This window comes from Electrophorus electricus, chromosome 7 (genome assembly GCF_013358815.1).
Source record: "Electrophorus electricus isolate fEleEle1 chromosome 7, fEleEle1.pri, whole genome shotgun sequence".
NCBI lineage: Eukaryota > Metazoa > Chordata > Actinopteri > Gymnotiformes > Gymnotidae > Electrophorus > Electrophorus electricus.
Genome location: NC_049541.1, coordinates 23273204 through 23291483, shown reverse-complemented (window position 1 = coordinate 23291483; position 18280 = coordinate 23273204). Strand labels below are relative to the sequence as shown.

The 18280-nt window shown below is 38.7% G+C and overlaps 3 protein-coding genes across 4 annotated transcripts; 1 reads left to right on the top strand and 2 right to left on the bottom strand.

Annotated features, from left to right (window-relative positions):
- Nucleotides 1-1181: 1181 nt before the first annotated feature.
- On the top strand, nucleotides 1182-5731 carry LOC113578952 (amine sulfotransferase-like). 2 transcript variants are annotated; one of them, XM_027012519.2, is made up of 7 exons: nucleotides 1182-1347; nucleotides 1788-1943; nucleotides 3449-3657; nucleotides 3851-3977; nucleotides 4091-4185; nucleotides 4342-4522; nucleotides 5170-5731. In XM_027012519.2, the coding sequence occupies exons 1-7, from the start codon at nucleotides 1341-1343 to the stop codon at nucleotides 5298-5300; spliced, it is 906 nt and encodes a 301-aa protein (XP_026868320.2). In that variant the 5' UTR covers nucleotides 1182-1340; the 3' UTR covers nucleotides 5301-5731. The 2 variants fall into 2 exon arrangements, with proteins under 2 accessions (XP_026868320.2, XP_026868321.2); XM_027012520.2 differs by lacking the exon at nucleotides 1788-1943.
- A 100-nt stretch (nucleotides 5732-5831) lies between these two features.
- Nucleotides 5832-10016, bottom strand: rwdd1 (RWD domain containing 1). The gene is made up of 7 exons (XM_027012521.2): nucleotides 9862-10016; nucleotides 9255-9320; nucleotides 8628-8758; nucleotides 7390-7533; nucleotides 7013-7142; nucleotides 6875-6937; nucleotides 5832-6412 (listed from the first exon to the last, which is right to left on the bottom strand). Exons 1-7 carry the CDS (start codon nucleotides 9932-9934, stop codon nucleotides 6300-6302), a joined length of 720 nt encoding a protein of 239 aa, XP_026868322.1. The 5' UTR covers nucleotides 9935-10016; the 3' UTR covers nucleotides 5832-6299.
- Nucleotides 10017-14957: 4941 nt separating this feature from the next.
- On the bottom strand, nucleotides 14958-18135 carry LOC113578949 (calcium homeostasis modulator protein 5-like). The gene is made up of 2 exons (XM_027012511.2): nucleotides 17358-18135; nucleotides 14958-17140 (listed from the first exon to the last, which is right to left on the bottom strand). The coding sequence occupies exons 1-2, from the start codon at nucleotides 17925-17927 to the stop codon at nucleotides 16754-16756; spliced, it is 957 nt and encodes a 318-aa protein (XP_026868312.2). The 5' UTR covers nucleotides 17928-18135; the 3' UTR covers nucleotides 14958-16753.
- Between the last annotated feature and the right edge of the window lie 145 nt (nucleotides 18136-18280).

Below are 18280 nucleotides of genomic sequence, written 5' to 3'. Positions count from 1 at the left end.
GCAGAGATAGATTTAGTCCTGCTTCTTTCCTAGTAACTATCTATTTAAACCTGATTTCCCCCATTAAGAGAACAAATTTTGCTGGGAGGAAAGACATTATGTGACCATTTTGAACAATAACAACAAAAAAACTAATATTGAGATATATTTAGGTGGCTAACCTGTTTGTATTTCTCATGGTTTTGTACAGATAAGTTTTGTATGAAGGATTAGATGTTTGTCTGGCCTGACATGAAATAGGCCGTCAGTACGCATCTGAAATTTCCCCTCTGATCAATTTACATGTGCACACCATTGCTCAAAATGTCATGTTGCAGTTAGATTTGAGATGATCTTGGGCCAGGCTAAACCAACTTTTCTTACAGGGAAAGAACTCGCTTCACTGGTTACCTCCTTGTTTTTCTGTCGGAAAGTCAATAAAGCCCTCATAACTGATCTGAAACTTCAGCTTTTTAATTTGCCATGTTGCCTGTTCGATCTGAGATGATCTTCGGCCAGGTTTTCCTTACAATGAATTAGGCCTTCATTACAGGGAATTAGGCCTTCATTACAGGGAATTAGGCTTTCAGTATGCCTCTGTAATTTCCCCTTTGTGTTCCTTTACTTGTCTGCCCGTTTCATGATGCCAGTTGTGATATCAGCATGGACCTTACTAAAATCAAAATCTCCTTACACAAAGAGACTTGTTCCCTATTGAAAACGTCCTGTGTCTGGCCTGAGGTTGTTTATACTCTCAAACCTGAGCTGGTGTTTCTTCTGATCAATTTGTGTACCATCACAATCCCCGCACACCACCCCATAAATGTCCCTCTCCCACCTCACCCCCACCCTACACCTCTATGTTTTTCTAACAGTAGAAATGACATTATACACTTGAGATGAGTTGATATAATAAATATTTTACAAAATAAATATTTTAATTATATTTGAATCTAATTTTTACATTCAAAATATCAGGTTGAAAAATTGAGAGTCAATTCTTAAAAGATTTACAAAACATAACAATTCTTAACAGATTTACAATTCTTTAACATTCTTTAACCTATTATCTTCATTTAGTTAACCTATGTCTGTAAAGCATAAAGTGCGCAGAAAAAAATACATCGTGAACTCACCCTTTATGAATAAGGAACCAACTCGGCGAATAAAACGCTTCGAATATGTAAACAAACGAAATGGAAGCTGCGTGTAAGTGACGAACTCCAGCGTCGTTGAACTTTGAGATTTTTTAACTCTTTGCTGTCTGTCGTATGTTCATACGCTGATTGGAGGCTTCTCTTACAAGGTTTCTGTAACCTACCATAACTTTGATCTCAGAATTGGATTAAGTGGAGAAAGTAATGACAGGTAAGAATGATATGCGTCTCTGAAGTCACGATGTTGCGAATATGTGGCTCACATAACTGCGTATATTTGCTCGTAGAAAGAATAACAGATAAAGCTCTTTGAGGGACAGAAATGTATTATTCAGACAAAAAAAATCAAAAACATTTCTCCAAGCCTTTCAACGCATAAATAATAAAATAGGCCACACTGAACAGAATAATAAAAACTCAGTTCGAACTATAATATATGCAGGTTTTATCGCAGAAAATAATACAGTATGTCGATAATGCGCTTTCTCATACTGTTTACGTAAATGTTATGTCTAAATTCACTATATGTGACAATTCAGAGATAACAACTAAGTATTCCGTATACTATATACAAGGCAGTGTATACAAACTTTGGGTATAATGTTCTTAAAAATAGGATGATTATTGTGTTTTGCTGTCGTGTTGGAACAGAATACACAGATGAGGATGGTGGCCAAATCCATAAACTAGTACCCTTCCAGGGCTTCAATCTGATCATGGGAATTCATTCCCCTAAGGAGGTGGACCGTATTAAGAACTGGGAGATTCAAGACTCCGATGTATTTGTTATCACGTACCCCAAATCAGGTATCAGAGGATATTTGCTGTTATTACTACTGTTAAAAGAAAAATAAGCATCTGCATATTCTCTCTACACTTACCTTTAGGACTATGATCTCTTTATGTTCTGATGATGTTGCTTTTTGTCATTCTTTAGTTTAATCTACAACTTTAATTGGAAACTGGAATTAGAATGACTCCATTTCCTTTTGGTTTCCTGCTGTGGTATCTCGCTGTCATTTTATATTTATATTTATTTATAATGGAGTCGGTTTTGAACAACAACGAAACATTTATGAAACATCAGGTTTGGAATTAGGTTTGCTATCAACATTTGTGCCATTTCCACATCTGCCTGCAAACTTTTGTAACACAGAAAACTCAAAATGCCTTTGAGTTTTGCAAGTTTGTTCACTTTTTGTCTTGCATTGGTACATTTTGGATGTAAAGTTATATCTGTATGCAAGTAAATTCACATTGCAAATAAATTATAATAGTTTAAAAAATAATTAAATTAAATATGCAAATAGGCTCACATTCCCATTTATGTTTTCAAAATCAAAAATCAAAATTTATTGATATAGCACTTTTTACAGTAAATGTTTTCACAAAGCAGCTTTACAAATGTCCAAGTCCAAACCCCAGTGAGCAAGCCAAGGGTGACAGTAGCAAGGAAAAACTACATATAGAAAGAGGAAGAAACCTGGAGAGGAACTAAGACTCAAAGGGGGGGCCATCCTCCTCTGGCCGACAACATTTACATTAGTTCATTTGGCAGACTCTTTTATGTGGTGAGCTGAGACAAAGTACAGCAATATAAGCCAGTTTCACTACAAATACAAGTGCAAGACAGTTAAAAGCATATAAGCATACATAGAAGGCTTTATGTGCCAACAGTGTATTACAAAAAATACATTACAATGAAGACAAAGTATACAGCCAATGCAAACAATATTCATTCTTCTCAAAAAAAGGAGTGTACTGCAAATTGTAAATTCAGGTGCTAGTTGTAATATAATGAGGAGCACATGGAGCACTGATTGCTTGAGCTAGTCTAGTGCGCTGACTGTATGTAAAAGTATTGTTCTGTGTGCTGACTGTAATGCGTCCTTAAGTACTGAGAAAGGTTCTATATAAGTGTAACTTTATATCCTAGTGTCAAGCAATGACTTCAGATGTTTTTGAAGGTTGGGAGGGACTCTGCAGATTAGATCAGACCTGGGTGGCTCATTTCACCACTAAGGAACCATGAGTCATGCATGAAAAGAGTCTGCACAAGTATTTTTTCTCATAATGAAAGAATCATCAGACACTAAGGGTGGAAGAATGGGTCACGAGAGGGAGGATGAGAGACATTACATAGGTGGGAACTGCACTATTGAATGCTCTGAAATGAAGTGTGACTTTCTGGCACGTAATGCCAAGTAGTTCATCAGGTTATCAACTACTTTTATTAGAATATTACTGCCTATCAACTAGTGACTAAATGGTCCTTCGCACCCAGTCCATTGTCACCGGCCCCTTATTGGCAGGAACCATCTGGCTACAGCAAATCCTGAGTCTGATTGAAGCCAGGGGGGATGTCACAGCAACCCAAGATAAGCTGACGTCTGAGCGCATTCCCTGGATAGAGCTGACTGGAAGTGAGAAAGAGTTTGTCTCCGACCCATCCCCCAGACTCCGTGTTTCTCACCTGCAGTACAAATTCATGCCCCTTGGACTCAGAGAGGGGAAGGGGAAGGTGAGAAAGGCTCACTTTGATGTACCAGTAACCTTTTTAACATAAGCATTGAGAAAACACATATAGCCCATAGCAGATCCACCCAGATGCTGCCACTTCTACCATCTTAGTGCTGATATGGTAGTTTTGTTCTTGTAGAAATGAGCACTTTATCATAAGAACTTTCTCTTATCTGTTCCATGATAACTAAAAGGTTATCTATGTGGCAAGAAACCCAAAGGATGTTCTGGTATCCTACTACCACTTTCACAACTATGCAGCTATGCTAGAGACCCCAAAAGACTTTAATGACTTTTATGAGAAGTTCATGAAGGGGCAAGGTGAGAATTCTTATTTTAATATCAGTTTATATTCACATTAGTTTAATTTCGATATCACAATCACTTTAATGTGTGTGTTGGTGAGCCATCACCATTGGGTTCTGTTGTTTCAGTTTATGGCAACTGCTGGTTTGAGCATGTCAAGACCTGGTATTCTCACAGAAAAGAGATGAATTTCTTGTATATCACCTATGAGGAACTGATCAAGGTTTGTGCTACCTGCTTGACTCAAATATATTACCAATTCAGCAAAAAAATATACCATATAGATAGGTTACGTTTATTATAGAAGCTCTCTGGAAGATTAGTGGCCAGGGCTTGTTTTCTTCACTTATCCTTTCTTTCTGACTTTGTGTGTTTGTAGGATCTGCGGTCAGCAGTTGAAAAGATCTGCATGTTCCTGGGGAGGAACCTGAATGAGGAGGATTTGGCAGGGGTTGTAAAGCACAGCATGTTTACAAACATGCAGTGTAACCCTCAGGCCAACTACACGTTGATCTCCAGCTCCCTTCTCAACCACCAGCGTGGCAGCTTCATGAGGAAAGGTACAGCATTACAACTATTACTTACCTAAAGAGCAGCATCTCTGGTTTGAACAGAAGAGCTTTACATTCTGTAGAACTTTCATTGTTTTTCGTTTTGGTCTCAATTTCACTGAAAACACAGAAATCAAATCTGTCTTTATTTTGGTCTCACTTTCATTACTTCAGAATTAGAATTACTAATACACACCCAGTTCCTCAGATGGGCAACACAAGTACGGGGGGACCCATCCATGGGTCTTTAAGTAGTCTAAATTGAATTCCACTCTTTTAGTTAGAAAACAGCTTTTATCTTGTTTCCCTTCTCCTGCAAGTTCAATACATGACCTTGGAAAGCAGTCCATTTTGGAAAATTTAACACATCACCAGTTGACAACATGATGTTAAATTTCTCACATTAATTCCGTGTATTTATTGTTCTAAAAATAAAATAAACCAACACTACTAAATGACTATGAAAATAAAGTTAAGATTATGAAAAAGATTGAGTCTTTTTTTTTTTTGGTTGTAATTTTAACCCCTTCCCCTACAATTCTTTCACGTCCCCCACTTCTGTTCTAGTGCCTGTTGTGTGTGTCCATGCATTGCCTTGTAAATTAAGATACATCCCATGAGTAATTAATATTTGTATTTAAATTCTCGATGAACAGGAACCGTGGGTGACTGGAAGAATTACTTCACCGTGGCTCAGAATGAGAGGTTTGACCGAGTGTATCAGGAGAAGATGAGAGATGTGCCTCTCCCTTTTGTGTGGGACATCAGCGAGATCATCCCTGCATAACTGAATGTTCAGAAGCTTCAGTATGGATCTTAAGTGTGCTGTTCTAACATCCATTTTAGCAAATATTTCAAACAATCTGAAAGCTGTAATCCCTGTTAAACAGAACTAGGGTGCAAAACTTCCGGAACCCCGGAAGACGCATACACTCAAACCAGCGTATTTTCCCACGTCTGTGTTTAACGGGACGCCAAAACCGGGCTCATGCCTCTCTGCTGCCCTCTTTTGGAAAATTAACGGCCCTGCTGATTTTCCACTTACAGTTGGCACACGTGGCTGAATTATGCAGAGGGACAGCACGTGATATTGTGGTTTCTCGCGTCTGTCTTAATACGCGAAACACTTGAACCAAAAAAAGGTGTTTAGAAAGCAAGTACCTCATGACCTCAAATAGAGAAAGGAAAAGGTAGACTATCGCGGGACCTGTATTTCGACAAAACATTTGATCTACTGTTGAAGATATTACTTCCAAATGAGAGGGGCCATTAGGATCTTTAAGTCAACACCCAAGGCAAACTCCCAGGAACACTTGGGTTTGCTTAGAAATGAAACATTTTTATATAAACATTTCTTGAAGCTCCATTTTGGTCAGCTACATGATTTAAATGGTTGCTTAATAAAGTCTCTTTTTTCGGGTTAAATAACTATAGTGTGGTTATTTATCCATAAGCACACCATTATTTATCCACCGTATTATTTCCACCTTCTTCACCTCAAATTTGAAACCATATTTCTTCCATCAGCATGCTTGGCTGTAATATTAAAGATTCCTCCAGTACTCCTCTTAAAGCTCAGCAGGGTGAGATCAAGTCTAAAGGGATTTAATGGCGTAATGGTCAAAAATGATCAAGCCTTTGAAAGGTTTCAGTAAAATATGCAGCATTCTGCAATCCGGGTAAACAGTTCCTTTTCAGTGAGATTGCTCTGATGTCCGACTGCCTGGATCCCCCCTCCTGACTACCTGTCCGGCCACCCCACGTGAAGCTGGCCATCTGAGCCACCTTAGTCTTCATCACTGTCCAGATCTAGTGGTTCAAAATCAGGATCATCCTCATCCAGATCCAGATCATCCATGTCTTGGAAGAGGGATTCATCCACTTCAACACTGTTTGCAGCTACAAAAGGAAAATCACATGAGCCATGAGCCCACTCATCTCTGCAAAGATGAGTTATAATAGACTTAGAATCCTGAACAAAATCCAAATTTCAATTGAATTCCATTGGAAATGATGTTTTCCTATGTAGTTTACTGGTACAGTATAATTACTGACCCAAAATACACTCTTCTGGCAATGACCAACTAGCAACTTTCTCTTTTTAATTTTTTTGCCTACCAAAATCCATTGTCATATACCTTGCTTGCTTTGTTTTTAGTAATTATTGCGTAATTACTAATTAGTCCGTCAGATGAAATCAACTTCTACTCTGTTGCGTGTTTAGAAGTGTTATTTTCGCATTAATCAAGATCAAGATATTTTTTCTGAACGTGTACACAGAAATATATACACTTCAAATCTGATTCACATATGTCAGTTTACTGTATGCTTTAATGGGCACTCTCAGTCGAAGCTACTCACCATCCTCCAGGAACTGAATATCTGATGTATCAAGATTATGGTCTCTCTCGAAAAGCTGTTTTCCTGTAACAGGGGGAAAGGATGAAATAAATACTTTCTCGGGGAGATCCTGGTGTGCAGCTGCAGGGCTGAGCCTACCTGTGAGTTTGTTCTTTCCAGACTGCTCATCCTCCTTCTGCTTTTTCCTCTTCAGTTCCACCATCTCCCGTTCAAACTGCGCTTTCCATGACAGGAAGCTCTCAATAGTCACTACCGTTCCCTGGAATGCCTGGTTTAGGGGGAAAAGATTTCATCACTGGTACATAATCTAAAGCATTTTCTGATGATCCTAAACAGTGCAGTAGCTCCAACTGCCTCAGTGAGCCAACAACCTAAATCCGCAACTTTCCATCAGGAGTATTACAGTGTTAGAGATGGACAAGTTACTATATTTTACCAATACAGTATGCAGTGACCGGTCACCAATAAGCACACTGCGTGTGACGCTCGCTAGTGAGAACAGAGGGGAGCAAGACCTTCTCTTCTTCTTCTGCCTCCTTTTCTTTCCTCTTCTTTTCTTCTTCTCTTCTGCTCTTAATTTGGTCGACTATTTCATTCAGTTTCTCCTGCACAGCTGTCACAAGGGTGAAGATCATGACCATGCCCAGGTTTTCTTCTGCCTACAAGCCCATGCAAAACAAACAAATACAGCTGAAGTGCAACTCGACGTGCACAGAAAATTGGGGTCATTCCTTGCCAACTCGCCTACAGCTCCCAGTTCATGTCACGGATTTTCATGGTGGGAAAAAAATAAAATAAAAAATCATGTGAAGACTTCTATCAAATTCATGAGACTCCAAGACCTTTTTCGTTTAGTTTACTTTAGCCCTCAGAATTAAATTTCACTTTTGCAATTCTTTGTATGTATTCTAAGTCTTGCCAATTGAATTCTTTTCACTGGATTGAAATTTGTACTAAACATCTAAGAAGCCCTAAGGATAATTTATTTCATGTAATTATAATTCATGTAAATATTTGTTGCTGAACATTTAACAGTAATCAAAGTAATAAACATTAAGAAAACTTTCAAAAATTCATCTCTCCACTAGTTTTTAATTTTCATACAAACAAATTTTGTTTATGTGTAGTATTAATATAGTTATATCACATCTAGAAATTATTTGGTGCTGCATAACAAAATGAGTGCCACAGGTCTTGATGAATATAGCTGCAGCAGTGAAAACTGTACTTGTAAAAGATATTTTGAAGATATTATGTTTTCCAAAAAGGATTATTCCAAATTCTAATTTAGTAGCATTAGAAAGGTATGAACTGATCTCAGAATGGATTACTACATATCCAGAAGTATAAAAGTACAATCCAAATCAATCCACAACAATTGTAAGAAATGTAGGAAATTATTAAAAGATGGAGTAATATAATATTTTTAATTATTTTATATATCAAACAACAAATATTAACATGTCCCCATAAAAAAGATTAATGGAAATTGGCTTAATCATTTTGGTGGAACATAGTCAAAAATGTCTTTAAAAGAATCTGCAAGATCTATGGCACTCAATTTTGTCTAATGGCATGGATTGACTAAATTGTTAAGATTGTCCTGTAAAAAAAAATAGAGTAGCTTAGAAGGCAAAAAACAACTAAATGTATCAAGACACTAAAAACCTGCTTATTCACAGTAATCACACAAAAGTAAAGCACTGACCACAACATGTATCACAAAATGAAGCTTGCACAAAATTCTATTTACCTGTTGCTTCAATAAAACCAGGATGTCTTCCTTGTCTGCATCTTCCAGATTTTCCTGGTACGGGACCTCCCAGAGTGGAGGCTCATCTGGGTACTTCTCCACATATGTAAACTTCAGTGTCACCTCCAATGCTATAAAAGTGACAAATACTTTTAGTAAAGACAAGGCTTTGATTATGGTCTTTATACAGGAGATAAACCTATATCTGGACTAATCTCAAGAAAGAGGAAAGCAATAAATGTGTAAATCACTAGAGGTCTTTGTATAACTCTAACCCCCAATTAGATGGGGGGAGGCAATATTATGGCAATATTATGTGCACTTCATCACCCACTGCAACATTCCTTTTGTATGTTTTTATAGGGTCTGGACCTTTTCGGCCCTTGCATTGGCTGTAGTACTGTCAACTTCCCTATATGTGCATGTTCAATAAAATCTTTTTCTTGGGAAAAAAAAAAGTGACAGAAGGCTTGTGAGATTTAATTAACATAAGCAGTATGCATTGTGATTTTGTGTACACTTCATAGAGAATTCCTGAAGACTTCCAAAAAATGATAAACACATCAATGATGACATGGGAATTATTTTGAGGTGTTTCACTGTAAGTTGGAAATCAACATTACTTACTCTCGTCGTTTTCCCCTGCATCGGAAGTGACTGTGATTGTAAAACTAGTGGGGTCTTCGGAAAGCACTACAGTAATGAAGACACACCTACATTAACAACGACTTATATAAAAATCACAAAGAGCTAACAGTTACATCTTATCAGTTAAGGGCAACTAGCTTTGTTCAAATAGCAAAGCCCAACACATTCAGTGGAAACACACCGTGGAAGACTGTGTGTGAAACGTCTATGTTCTATTCGCCTATGTCAATAAAATAATAATTAAAATAACTCTGCGGCCATTTACTCGCCTTATTAGCCATCATAGCTAGCTAGCTAGATAGCTAACATAGTTAACCTAGCTAACTAACCTAGGTTAGCAGGTTAGCTTGCTGTTTCACGTAATCTACATTAGCATTTAAAGGAAAAGGCTCAGTATCTGGCCCTGGTACCTCATCTTCCTGAAGTTCTAAAAGTTTCCACTTATAATTCTCACTATGCTAGCTATAGACAACTAACTAAACAGATAACACAACTGCCATGTGTATACCGGTTAGCTGGCAATCGAGTGGGAACGACAGAAAGCACAAAAGAGTTAGCTAGCTAAACATTATAGCTGTCAGTTCACCTGTAAAGGAATCGGGGTAAATGGACTCTATTGCCTCCAACTCGTTCCGCTGTTCTTCTACGTAGTCAGTCATTTTATATCATAGATGTCCATCGACTAACCTTTAAGAAACAAAATCGTGCGTGCTGACACTGCCTAGCTGGGCTGGTATCGATTTTATCATAAACCTTCTCTAATGTCTGGATAGTGTCGTAAAGCGTCCTGAGTTTGATCAGCAGCTCCCTATTCTAAACAATTTCGGGGTTTTTTGGTTGTTGTTGTTTTTTACATAACATAAAATGTTCAAAGGCACAGACTAAGACGTAGAAAAGAATGATCTCCACAGGTGTGTGATGCCTTAAATGCATTTTAAAAGCTGTCTTGATTCTGTCATAGATTGAGTTGCCTGGCCGCCCGTTTGTTCATTTAAAGAGGCAGTCCCTCTTTTGGAGTACCTAAGTTAAATCTGCGCTGTTAGGTCAGGAATCTACTGCACTCATACACCGTATTAACCACGTGTGTGTGGTGTCTTCAAATGAATGTCTTCATATGATGAGAACATCCTTTTGCTACGCACAGAAAAATGCAAACGGCAATATTGGGCAGATCAGATTTTGGAAGAAAAGAAAAGAAAGGAGCATGGAGAGTTTTGTTGTCTCATAAAAGAGCTGAAACTCTGTAAGGAGCGCTTTCGAGGATATCTTCGGATATCAGTAACCCAGTTTGAATCACTGTTGGAGAAGCTAGCCCCATATTTAACTAAGCGGAGGGCAAACTATGGACACGTACATAGACATGGCTGTAAATAATTTGTACATAAAATTACAATAGTATGAATGTGGAAATGTACATAGACATGACTCAATATCTTCTACATAGAAACTGTTTCCATAGTATGAATATGGTAAGATAGATAGATATCATTATTAATGACTGATGATAAACCTGTCAGTAAAAACTTGCCATGAAAATTGTACACAGTATTGCTATCTCTTGCTACCTGAAACGTTAGAACAGCACTCTTAACTCTCAGACGTTATAACTAAGGTATGTTTAGTGAATAATAGTAAAACACGACCAAAGGTATCAAGTTCACTAGAACCACTATAATAAATAAACAAAACAATGCAGCCAAGCCAAAATGAACACAAATCATTTGCGGTGGACAAAAGTAGCCAACTGGTATAATAAGGAAAAGAGAAAAAAGAAAAGAAAACTGGTTGAAGCAACCTGTGGAAACGAACAAACCGGCAATCTACTTATCAACCAAAGAAGCACAAAGGGAACTTATTAACAAGATATCAAACGTGAAAGAGCAAGACTAGAAGTATCATAGAAGACTCTGTAGGAAACAGCCCATGGGAGAGTTAATTATAGGATGAGGAGGCTGTATCACTGATGAGAGGAAAGTGTTAACTGATACAATGTGATGGATAAACAATAAAGTTACTATTGATACCAACTGGTAGTAAAAATGCCTGTTCTTATGACTTGCTGGCTTGACCATGTAAAACTATCTGAGTGGCACTCAGGGAGAGGGATCATTTTCTGTTGAAGCCATCTGGAGGGGACAGAGGGAGTGTGTCCATCTTCCATCAAACTGCAGAGATTGCACTGGGAGTCTTGTTTCCCCAAAGTTGCTCGTTTAACAGTGCACACACGATGAAGGCCAATGACAGTGGATTCTCGGACGAAGGGATTGGATCGTCTGTGCTGGCTCGGTTAGAGAGTCATAGGCTGTTGTAGGCAGGCCTTTCCAAAGCAGGAGTTTTGGATTCATTGTCGGTAGCACAATGGAACTCCAGTCTTAACACAACCAGGCGAGTTTGCTTGATATAAGCTGTGATGAGAAAATTCAGACAAACACAAACTAACAATAATAAATTACCAAACTATCAAACAAAAAAATAAAATAAACTAAGATAACATGAGATTTGAGTCTTTCTAACCACTTAACGAGAAGCTATTGACTTAGTTCAAAAAAGAAACTGAGTCTTAATTTTCCCTCACAGTGTGACTAGGGGGACCCCACATAGGTCTTTCCCCGTTTCACCTTGTACCAGACAAAAGGGGGTCGAACTTTCCAGGTAGACTTTGGGGAAGAGGGCATGCCGGGTTCATGCATATTCAATATATTTTGTTTTCACAATGGGGAAAAAGCAATCCTGTAGAACATACAGGAATGCATAAGATCCACCACGAATCAGTTAAACAAAGAATATCATACATTATCTGCCAATCTTTACCTCCTGGTCTTAGAATGAAGTTTGTGAAACAAACCCTAAGATAGGTGGAGCAATTGGATAATCAAATTAATCATCTCCTATTTTCTAAAACTACTGACTAAATGTATTGTTTAATTGGTTCATAAAATATTTCTAGTAAACACAACTAGGAGTGGTTAACAATTTCTTTACAATAAGCATGAAGTAACCAACATACAAATGAAGAAATCAGGATGAATAATGCAAATTAATAAGGAACGGGTAAGGAAAAGAATAATAAAACAGTAGACAATTATCAAATAATGGGGGCAAATATCACAATTTTGAGATTATAACATAGCCATAAATTACTGTCTGACTGCCATTTGGCATCATAGTAGGTTAAATAACAAGTTGTTACTTTGTGAACTTGTGAGAAAGATAAACAAATATATCTGTGAACATATCTCTGTGGGATGAGAAAAGTTGGTTGTCCTGGTAACTTATGGTAACTTATGGTCACAATTCTTTGAAATATAAACAGGGTGGTAAGAGCATGCCGCATTCCCATCTGTGGGTTTTATGACAGCTAAGAAGAGGGAGAAGGGTCAGAAAGCCAGGCCAGCACGGAACGCTATCAGTTAGGCCGTTTATGGTTTTGATGCTTTGCATCATGGTGACAGACGGGTCCTGGGTCCTGTCCGTGGCCAGGTGGTGAGAAAAAGCCCACTCTGACCAGGTTAAATTTTCATCAAAGGAATCATCTGTAGTCTATCTTCGCTACAGATGTACTTTCTTGTTTTACTTCGCTTGATTTACTTAAACTAGTTTACTAGGCCTATAAAATACTTTGCTAAATCTGCAACATTTATGGTTATTTTGGCAGTGTTACCAATTAAATGTTTATCTATGTACCTATGTATCCTAGTTTCCTACCTTCGAAAACACAGCAGTGATGTGGCTACAATATCTGCCCAGCCCAACAGTGCAAGAGCATCCCACTGTCTCTAATGCTCCTTTGTTTTGAACCTTGACCCATGCTGAGTAACTGGGTTTCCCAATGGACTGGCCTGGCTGTACATCAGCTTTGAGAAATGTGAAATATTCACAATTGTAACACAGATCTCTTCCAATTTTGTTACTGTGTAGATAATTACAAACTTCTGTGCTTTTATAATTTCTCTTTTTCATTTATACCTTATACCTGTCATCCACCCAAACGGGTCATTGGATGAGGAACACACTGTTGTTTACAATTCTCATGAAATATTTTTATCCATGATGCCACTGCAATATGAAATCGTCTTGTATTCAAAAAGCTAGCTACACAGTTGGATATGATGGGTAGGTGATGATGTATAGCTAAATCTTTTTAGCCTCGAAGTTAAGCTTTCAGCTATTGATTGTCAAACAACAAACACTCACCAGAAGTCATTCCCCATTCTTGTGCCCAAGATGTGCAAAACAATGGAAAATTTTGTTGTCTATGAAAAGCGTGAATAGGTCCCCTTTAAAATCAGTAGTGATCAGATAAAAGGGGGCAAGAATATATCTGGTCAACAACCCTTCTTAATTTTATACAGAAGATCTGAACAGTTAACTAGGTGGTCCATTTTATGAAACTATAATATGACTATCCAGCAAGCTTTTTCATATTATAGATAAGCTCTCTACAACTCAGCCTAAGCCAATGAACATTGTTATTCAACCAATAAGGACAAAATGTTGAGTTGATTATGAAGATTATTTAAGCCATGATTAAAACATTCTATTGATATAATGTCCCTCTTTAACACAAATGTGGCAGGAAAAGACACGTGGAAAAGTTATGTGGAATGATTTTGTGTTTAGAATGTGAGAATATGGTGAGCCTGTGCCTCCACAGTTTACCATCCTTACCTGAAAACCCAACAGTCAAGCTGGAAAACACTGAAATGTAATCACCATTGAAGTGCCTCACACAGCCTACATTACTGAACTGTCTTGTTTATACAACCACAATGTACATGTCAAAATTTCACAATTTTTTAAATTCAACTTCTAATATATATATATATATTTTTTATTTTTTTATTTTTTTTTTAATAGAAGTGATAGGACCAAGGAACACAAAAAGCTTGAGGAATTCCAAGGACTGAGAGAAGAGGTGGAAAAAATGTGGAAGGTGAAGGCCACAGTGGTTCCCATGGTAATCAGAGCCCTAGGGGCTCTGACCCCCAAACTGGGAAAATGGCTCCAGCAGATCTCCATCCAGAAGATTGCAGTCCTGGGAACAGCTAAGATTCTATACAGGACTCTCGAGCTCTCAGGCATCTGGTAGAGAACTCAAATTTCCCCACTCCCTCCTCCAGGCAGTTCCTTTTTCCTTCAAGTATATAAATATATATAAACTGGCCAAACTGACACCATTAATGCATGCTCACTGCCACACATGACACCAAGAGGCAAACACAACGTTTGTCTGTCTATATTTACCAGTGGCACTGCTGCCATGTAGCTAATCACTTCCTAACCAATATTGGCCTGCCCAGTGACTAAGGCCATACCCAGCCGCACTGGCCTCATTAATATGTAAGCAGAGCCACCAGTTCCACATGGATTGTATATACTTCACCACCAAGCATTGCCTAAGTGGTTCCATCTGGATCTACCATATTCCACAATGACACAACGCAAACACCAAACACCTCTGTCAGCGGTATATCCTGTGGAGTAGTTTTCATCATACCAAAGCAAATTTGTAAGTCGCTTTGGATAAAGGCATCAGCTAAAATGGTGTAAATGTAAATTCCTGTGCCTGACAAGTACTGTTGAATAAATGTAGCTTTAATTAGTAGCTAATATAATTTGTTAAACAAGACTTATTGTAACGGCCCGAGTGCCGCAGGACAAGGAGCAGGATGTACAGACACGTTTGACGGAGACAGACGTTTATTGACGAACATTCACGACACCTGCACTCATATAACACGGGCGGTGATAAAGTGAACAGATGCACGAACAGGATCAGTGACCGACAATAATACACCCAGTAACAAGGGTGTAAGTACATACAAACGTGACAAGACTAAAGAGATGCAGGTGTGTGCTGTGTGCTTAAGAACATATGCGTGGTTACAAACGAGACATATTAAACGAACAACTCCATCACGTGGAAGGGGCGCGTTCCATGACATATGTTTATATATATATATATATATATATATATAGACACCTGTAGCTCTCCTGATATTTACAAATCCAAGAAACACCGCTGGTGTTAATCACTATACAAATAATTTAATAGGTATGTTATCTGGTATGGAAACAGCAGAAATATATTTTATATCAGTAGTCAAACGGTGAATAGCTACACAGAAAAGTTTAGCAATTAAAAGAACCCGCAAAATTGCACAAATGCTTTGTCTCATCGGATCAAAATCTATACACCCATGCATCAAACATGGCACTTCCTTTTTTCGTGTAGTGTAAAACCTCAGATGAGTCTGAGTTTCCTGCTACCTCATACCAGTGCAGCTGGCTGGCTGCTTACCCACACAGAGAGAAAAAATGTCTATCATGATTCAACAACATCCAAAAGCATGGTTTTTTTTACATAAAAATTGCAGCCAACTAGCGGAAATGTACAGGTAAAATTGATCTAAGGCCATAAAATGATAAATCAGCTGTGTTTACTTTGTTTTTGTACCTATACATTCTCTTAGGCTACATAAATATACATAAACACCTTGTAGGCATGCTAATAGTCTAGGTTTGTGGGGTGGGGTTGTTTGTCATTTTTGTTATGTTTATTTATTTACTTATTTTAAGAAAAGGCAATAACTTTTTCTGGGTGTGGTTTCTGGGTGAATTTTTCTGGGTGTGGTTTTCATTGGTGGCGTATCAGTGACTCATGCGTAAAGATGCTTAAAACATTCCACTCATATAGCTTTCACACTGACAAAGCCATCCAAACGCTGAGAAACACTTTTTGTTCCCAAACAGACTAACTAGACTAAGTGATGTGGTCTATGATAAACAGTGGCTTCTTGTTTAACAGAGTAAGCATTAAAGCTAATTAACTAGTAGTGCATATGGATTCAGGCATCACATTTCAATCACATGATAAACATGTTTCTACTTGAAGCTGTTGGACGGCAAGTCTTAGTTATTCGTTACAGTAGTGGATTCAAACAAATTCGAAACAGAATCTTAGCAACATCAAACAGGAAACAGCATGTTTTTCTCTTAAAAGCAAAACAGTGTCATCAAAGTGAGAGAAGCCCACCTGAGAATGAAGTTCAGTTGATAATTTTCACTTCAGAGCTTTGTGTTGATTTTGTAATAAACAGGTATATTAATTTTCAATAACAAAGTATATTGACAATTAAGTTGAATTATTTGAATATATTAGCAAGTTGTTACGAAAGTATTTTGAAAGCATTTAAAGCATTCAAAGTATTTAAGTATTTCAAAATTGTTTGGACATCAGAATAGTACATAACCTATATAGAATCCTGTAATGAGCGGTAATGAAACAATGTCTGCTGTTAAAGGCACATAAATAAAATTGAATTTAACTGATTATTGTTGTCAAAAACAAACATTTAATTTTCTCACCTCAGGGGCTTTCATTTTTCCCCCATCATGTATCATTAGCAATGTTCCTGGCTCTTTTATTAACATTTCCCAAGAGTTGGAAGATTTGCTAGCTGTGTTCTTCAGTCATGTCAGCTGGCCTCCATGCTGTGCTCTCTGTCCAGTGGGACTTTCTCCGGGTTGTAGTCCCATCGGGGCTCCTCCACATACCTCTGCAGCGTGCTGTAACACTGCTGACTGTTCTTGTACACGTACACAGATGAGATCTCCTCCCAGGCTTTGTGGTTGGGGAAAGTAAAAGGTTCTGGCTCTCGATTCTCAAAGAAGCTCTTCAGGTTGCGGTCCGCCAGTTTGGTGGCATATTCCTCGGCATACGAGTCAAACTTCTCCCTCTCCTTATTCATGTAAATCTTCCAGAAGGTAAGCTGCATGAAGCTCACCTGAGAGCGGCAGTTTCGGTAACATGTTCCAATCAGCCCAACCAAAGAGGCAGTTATGATCAGGGACCAGCCAAGGATCTGGAGAAATAAACAAACAGCTATCAGCTTGCTGACAACAGACAACTGTGAAACATTATTTCAAACAAAGCATTATATCAATAAAAACATGTGGTTATACACCGAATCTTCATTATAGAGTACTATGTTCATGTAGCATATTTTCAGTAAAGGAAAGCTTCCATAGGTTCAGAACATGAGGATTCAGAAGCAATTGATGGCATTCAGATGCACTAACCTGGGATTGCGCTCGGAGCATGAGGAGAAGCTCTGCCGTCTGCCCTGCAGGTAGATTTGACGCTTGGCACGGTACCCTGGCCAACTCCTGCTGACATGTGCTGGTCATATTCTTACAGAACAGGTCCACAATCTCTTTACTATTTATGCCGCTCACGGCACACTCATAGAAGGTTCCATTGAGCAGCGCCACACTCAGCCACATTATAGGGGCCACCAGGGCTTTCACCAGCACCTGGAAGAGCCTGCAGAAGCAGTTTACACAGTTCCCCCTGGGACAGAGTTTCAGCGGGTTCAGGCAGCATCCAGTGTACAGGCGCCAAAGGGGTGTGCTCACGACCAGGCCAATGGTGAGCAGCACCACAGCCGGCCCAAGCAGGTACGTCAGCCCATAGGCGAAGTTCTGTTGGCTGTTGCATGGGCACTGGAAGGAAAACAAGGTGAAGATTCTCTCACCGCCAATAGTGGCGATGGCCATGGAGGCATAACCAATGGTGAGCTTCTGGCTGGCGAAAAAGCTCATTACCGAACTGATGGAATCCATTGTAGGCTTGATAGCTGGACGGAACATTAAAAAAAGATATCAAGAAGTTCCTGTGAGATGAGAAGGTGAAGCACAGAACTGATGCCTGTCCTACATTTACAGCTCTCCCACTCAAAGCCGCCGTAACCCACTGTAGATCTGCTGTTTTGTAAAGACGCTGGTCTTTGTTTCCTTCCTTTTCCTTCGTCTCCTTGTTTTTTTCCTCTCAGCCCCTCCCAACAAAAACATCTCTCAGTCTGTCTTTCAGTTCAGGGTTGCTCCTCCCCACCTCACGATAGCATGTGGACTTGTCCGTCTGGTTTTCATCTAGTGACTTCCTGTCAGAGCAGATATGCAATAACGCCACAAGCACTCTGTGGGCAACTACAGACATTTAAAAA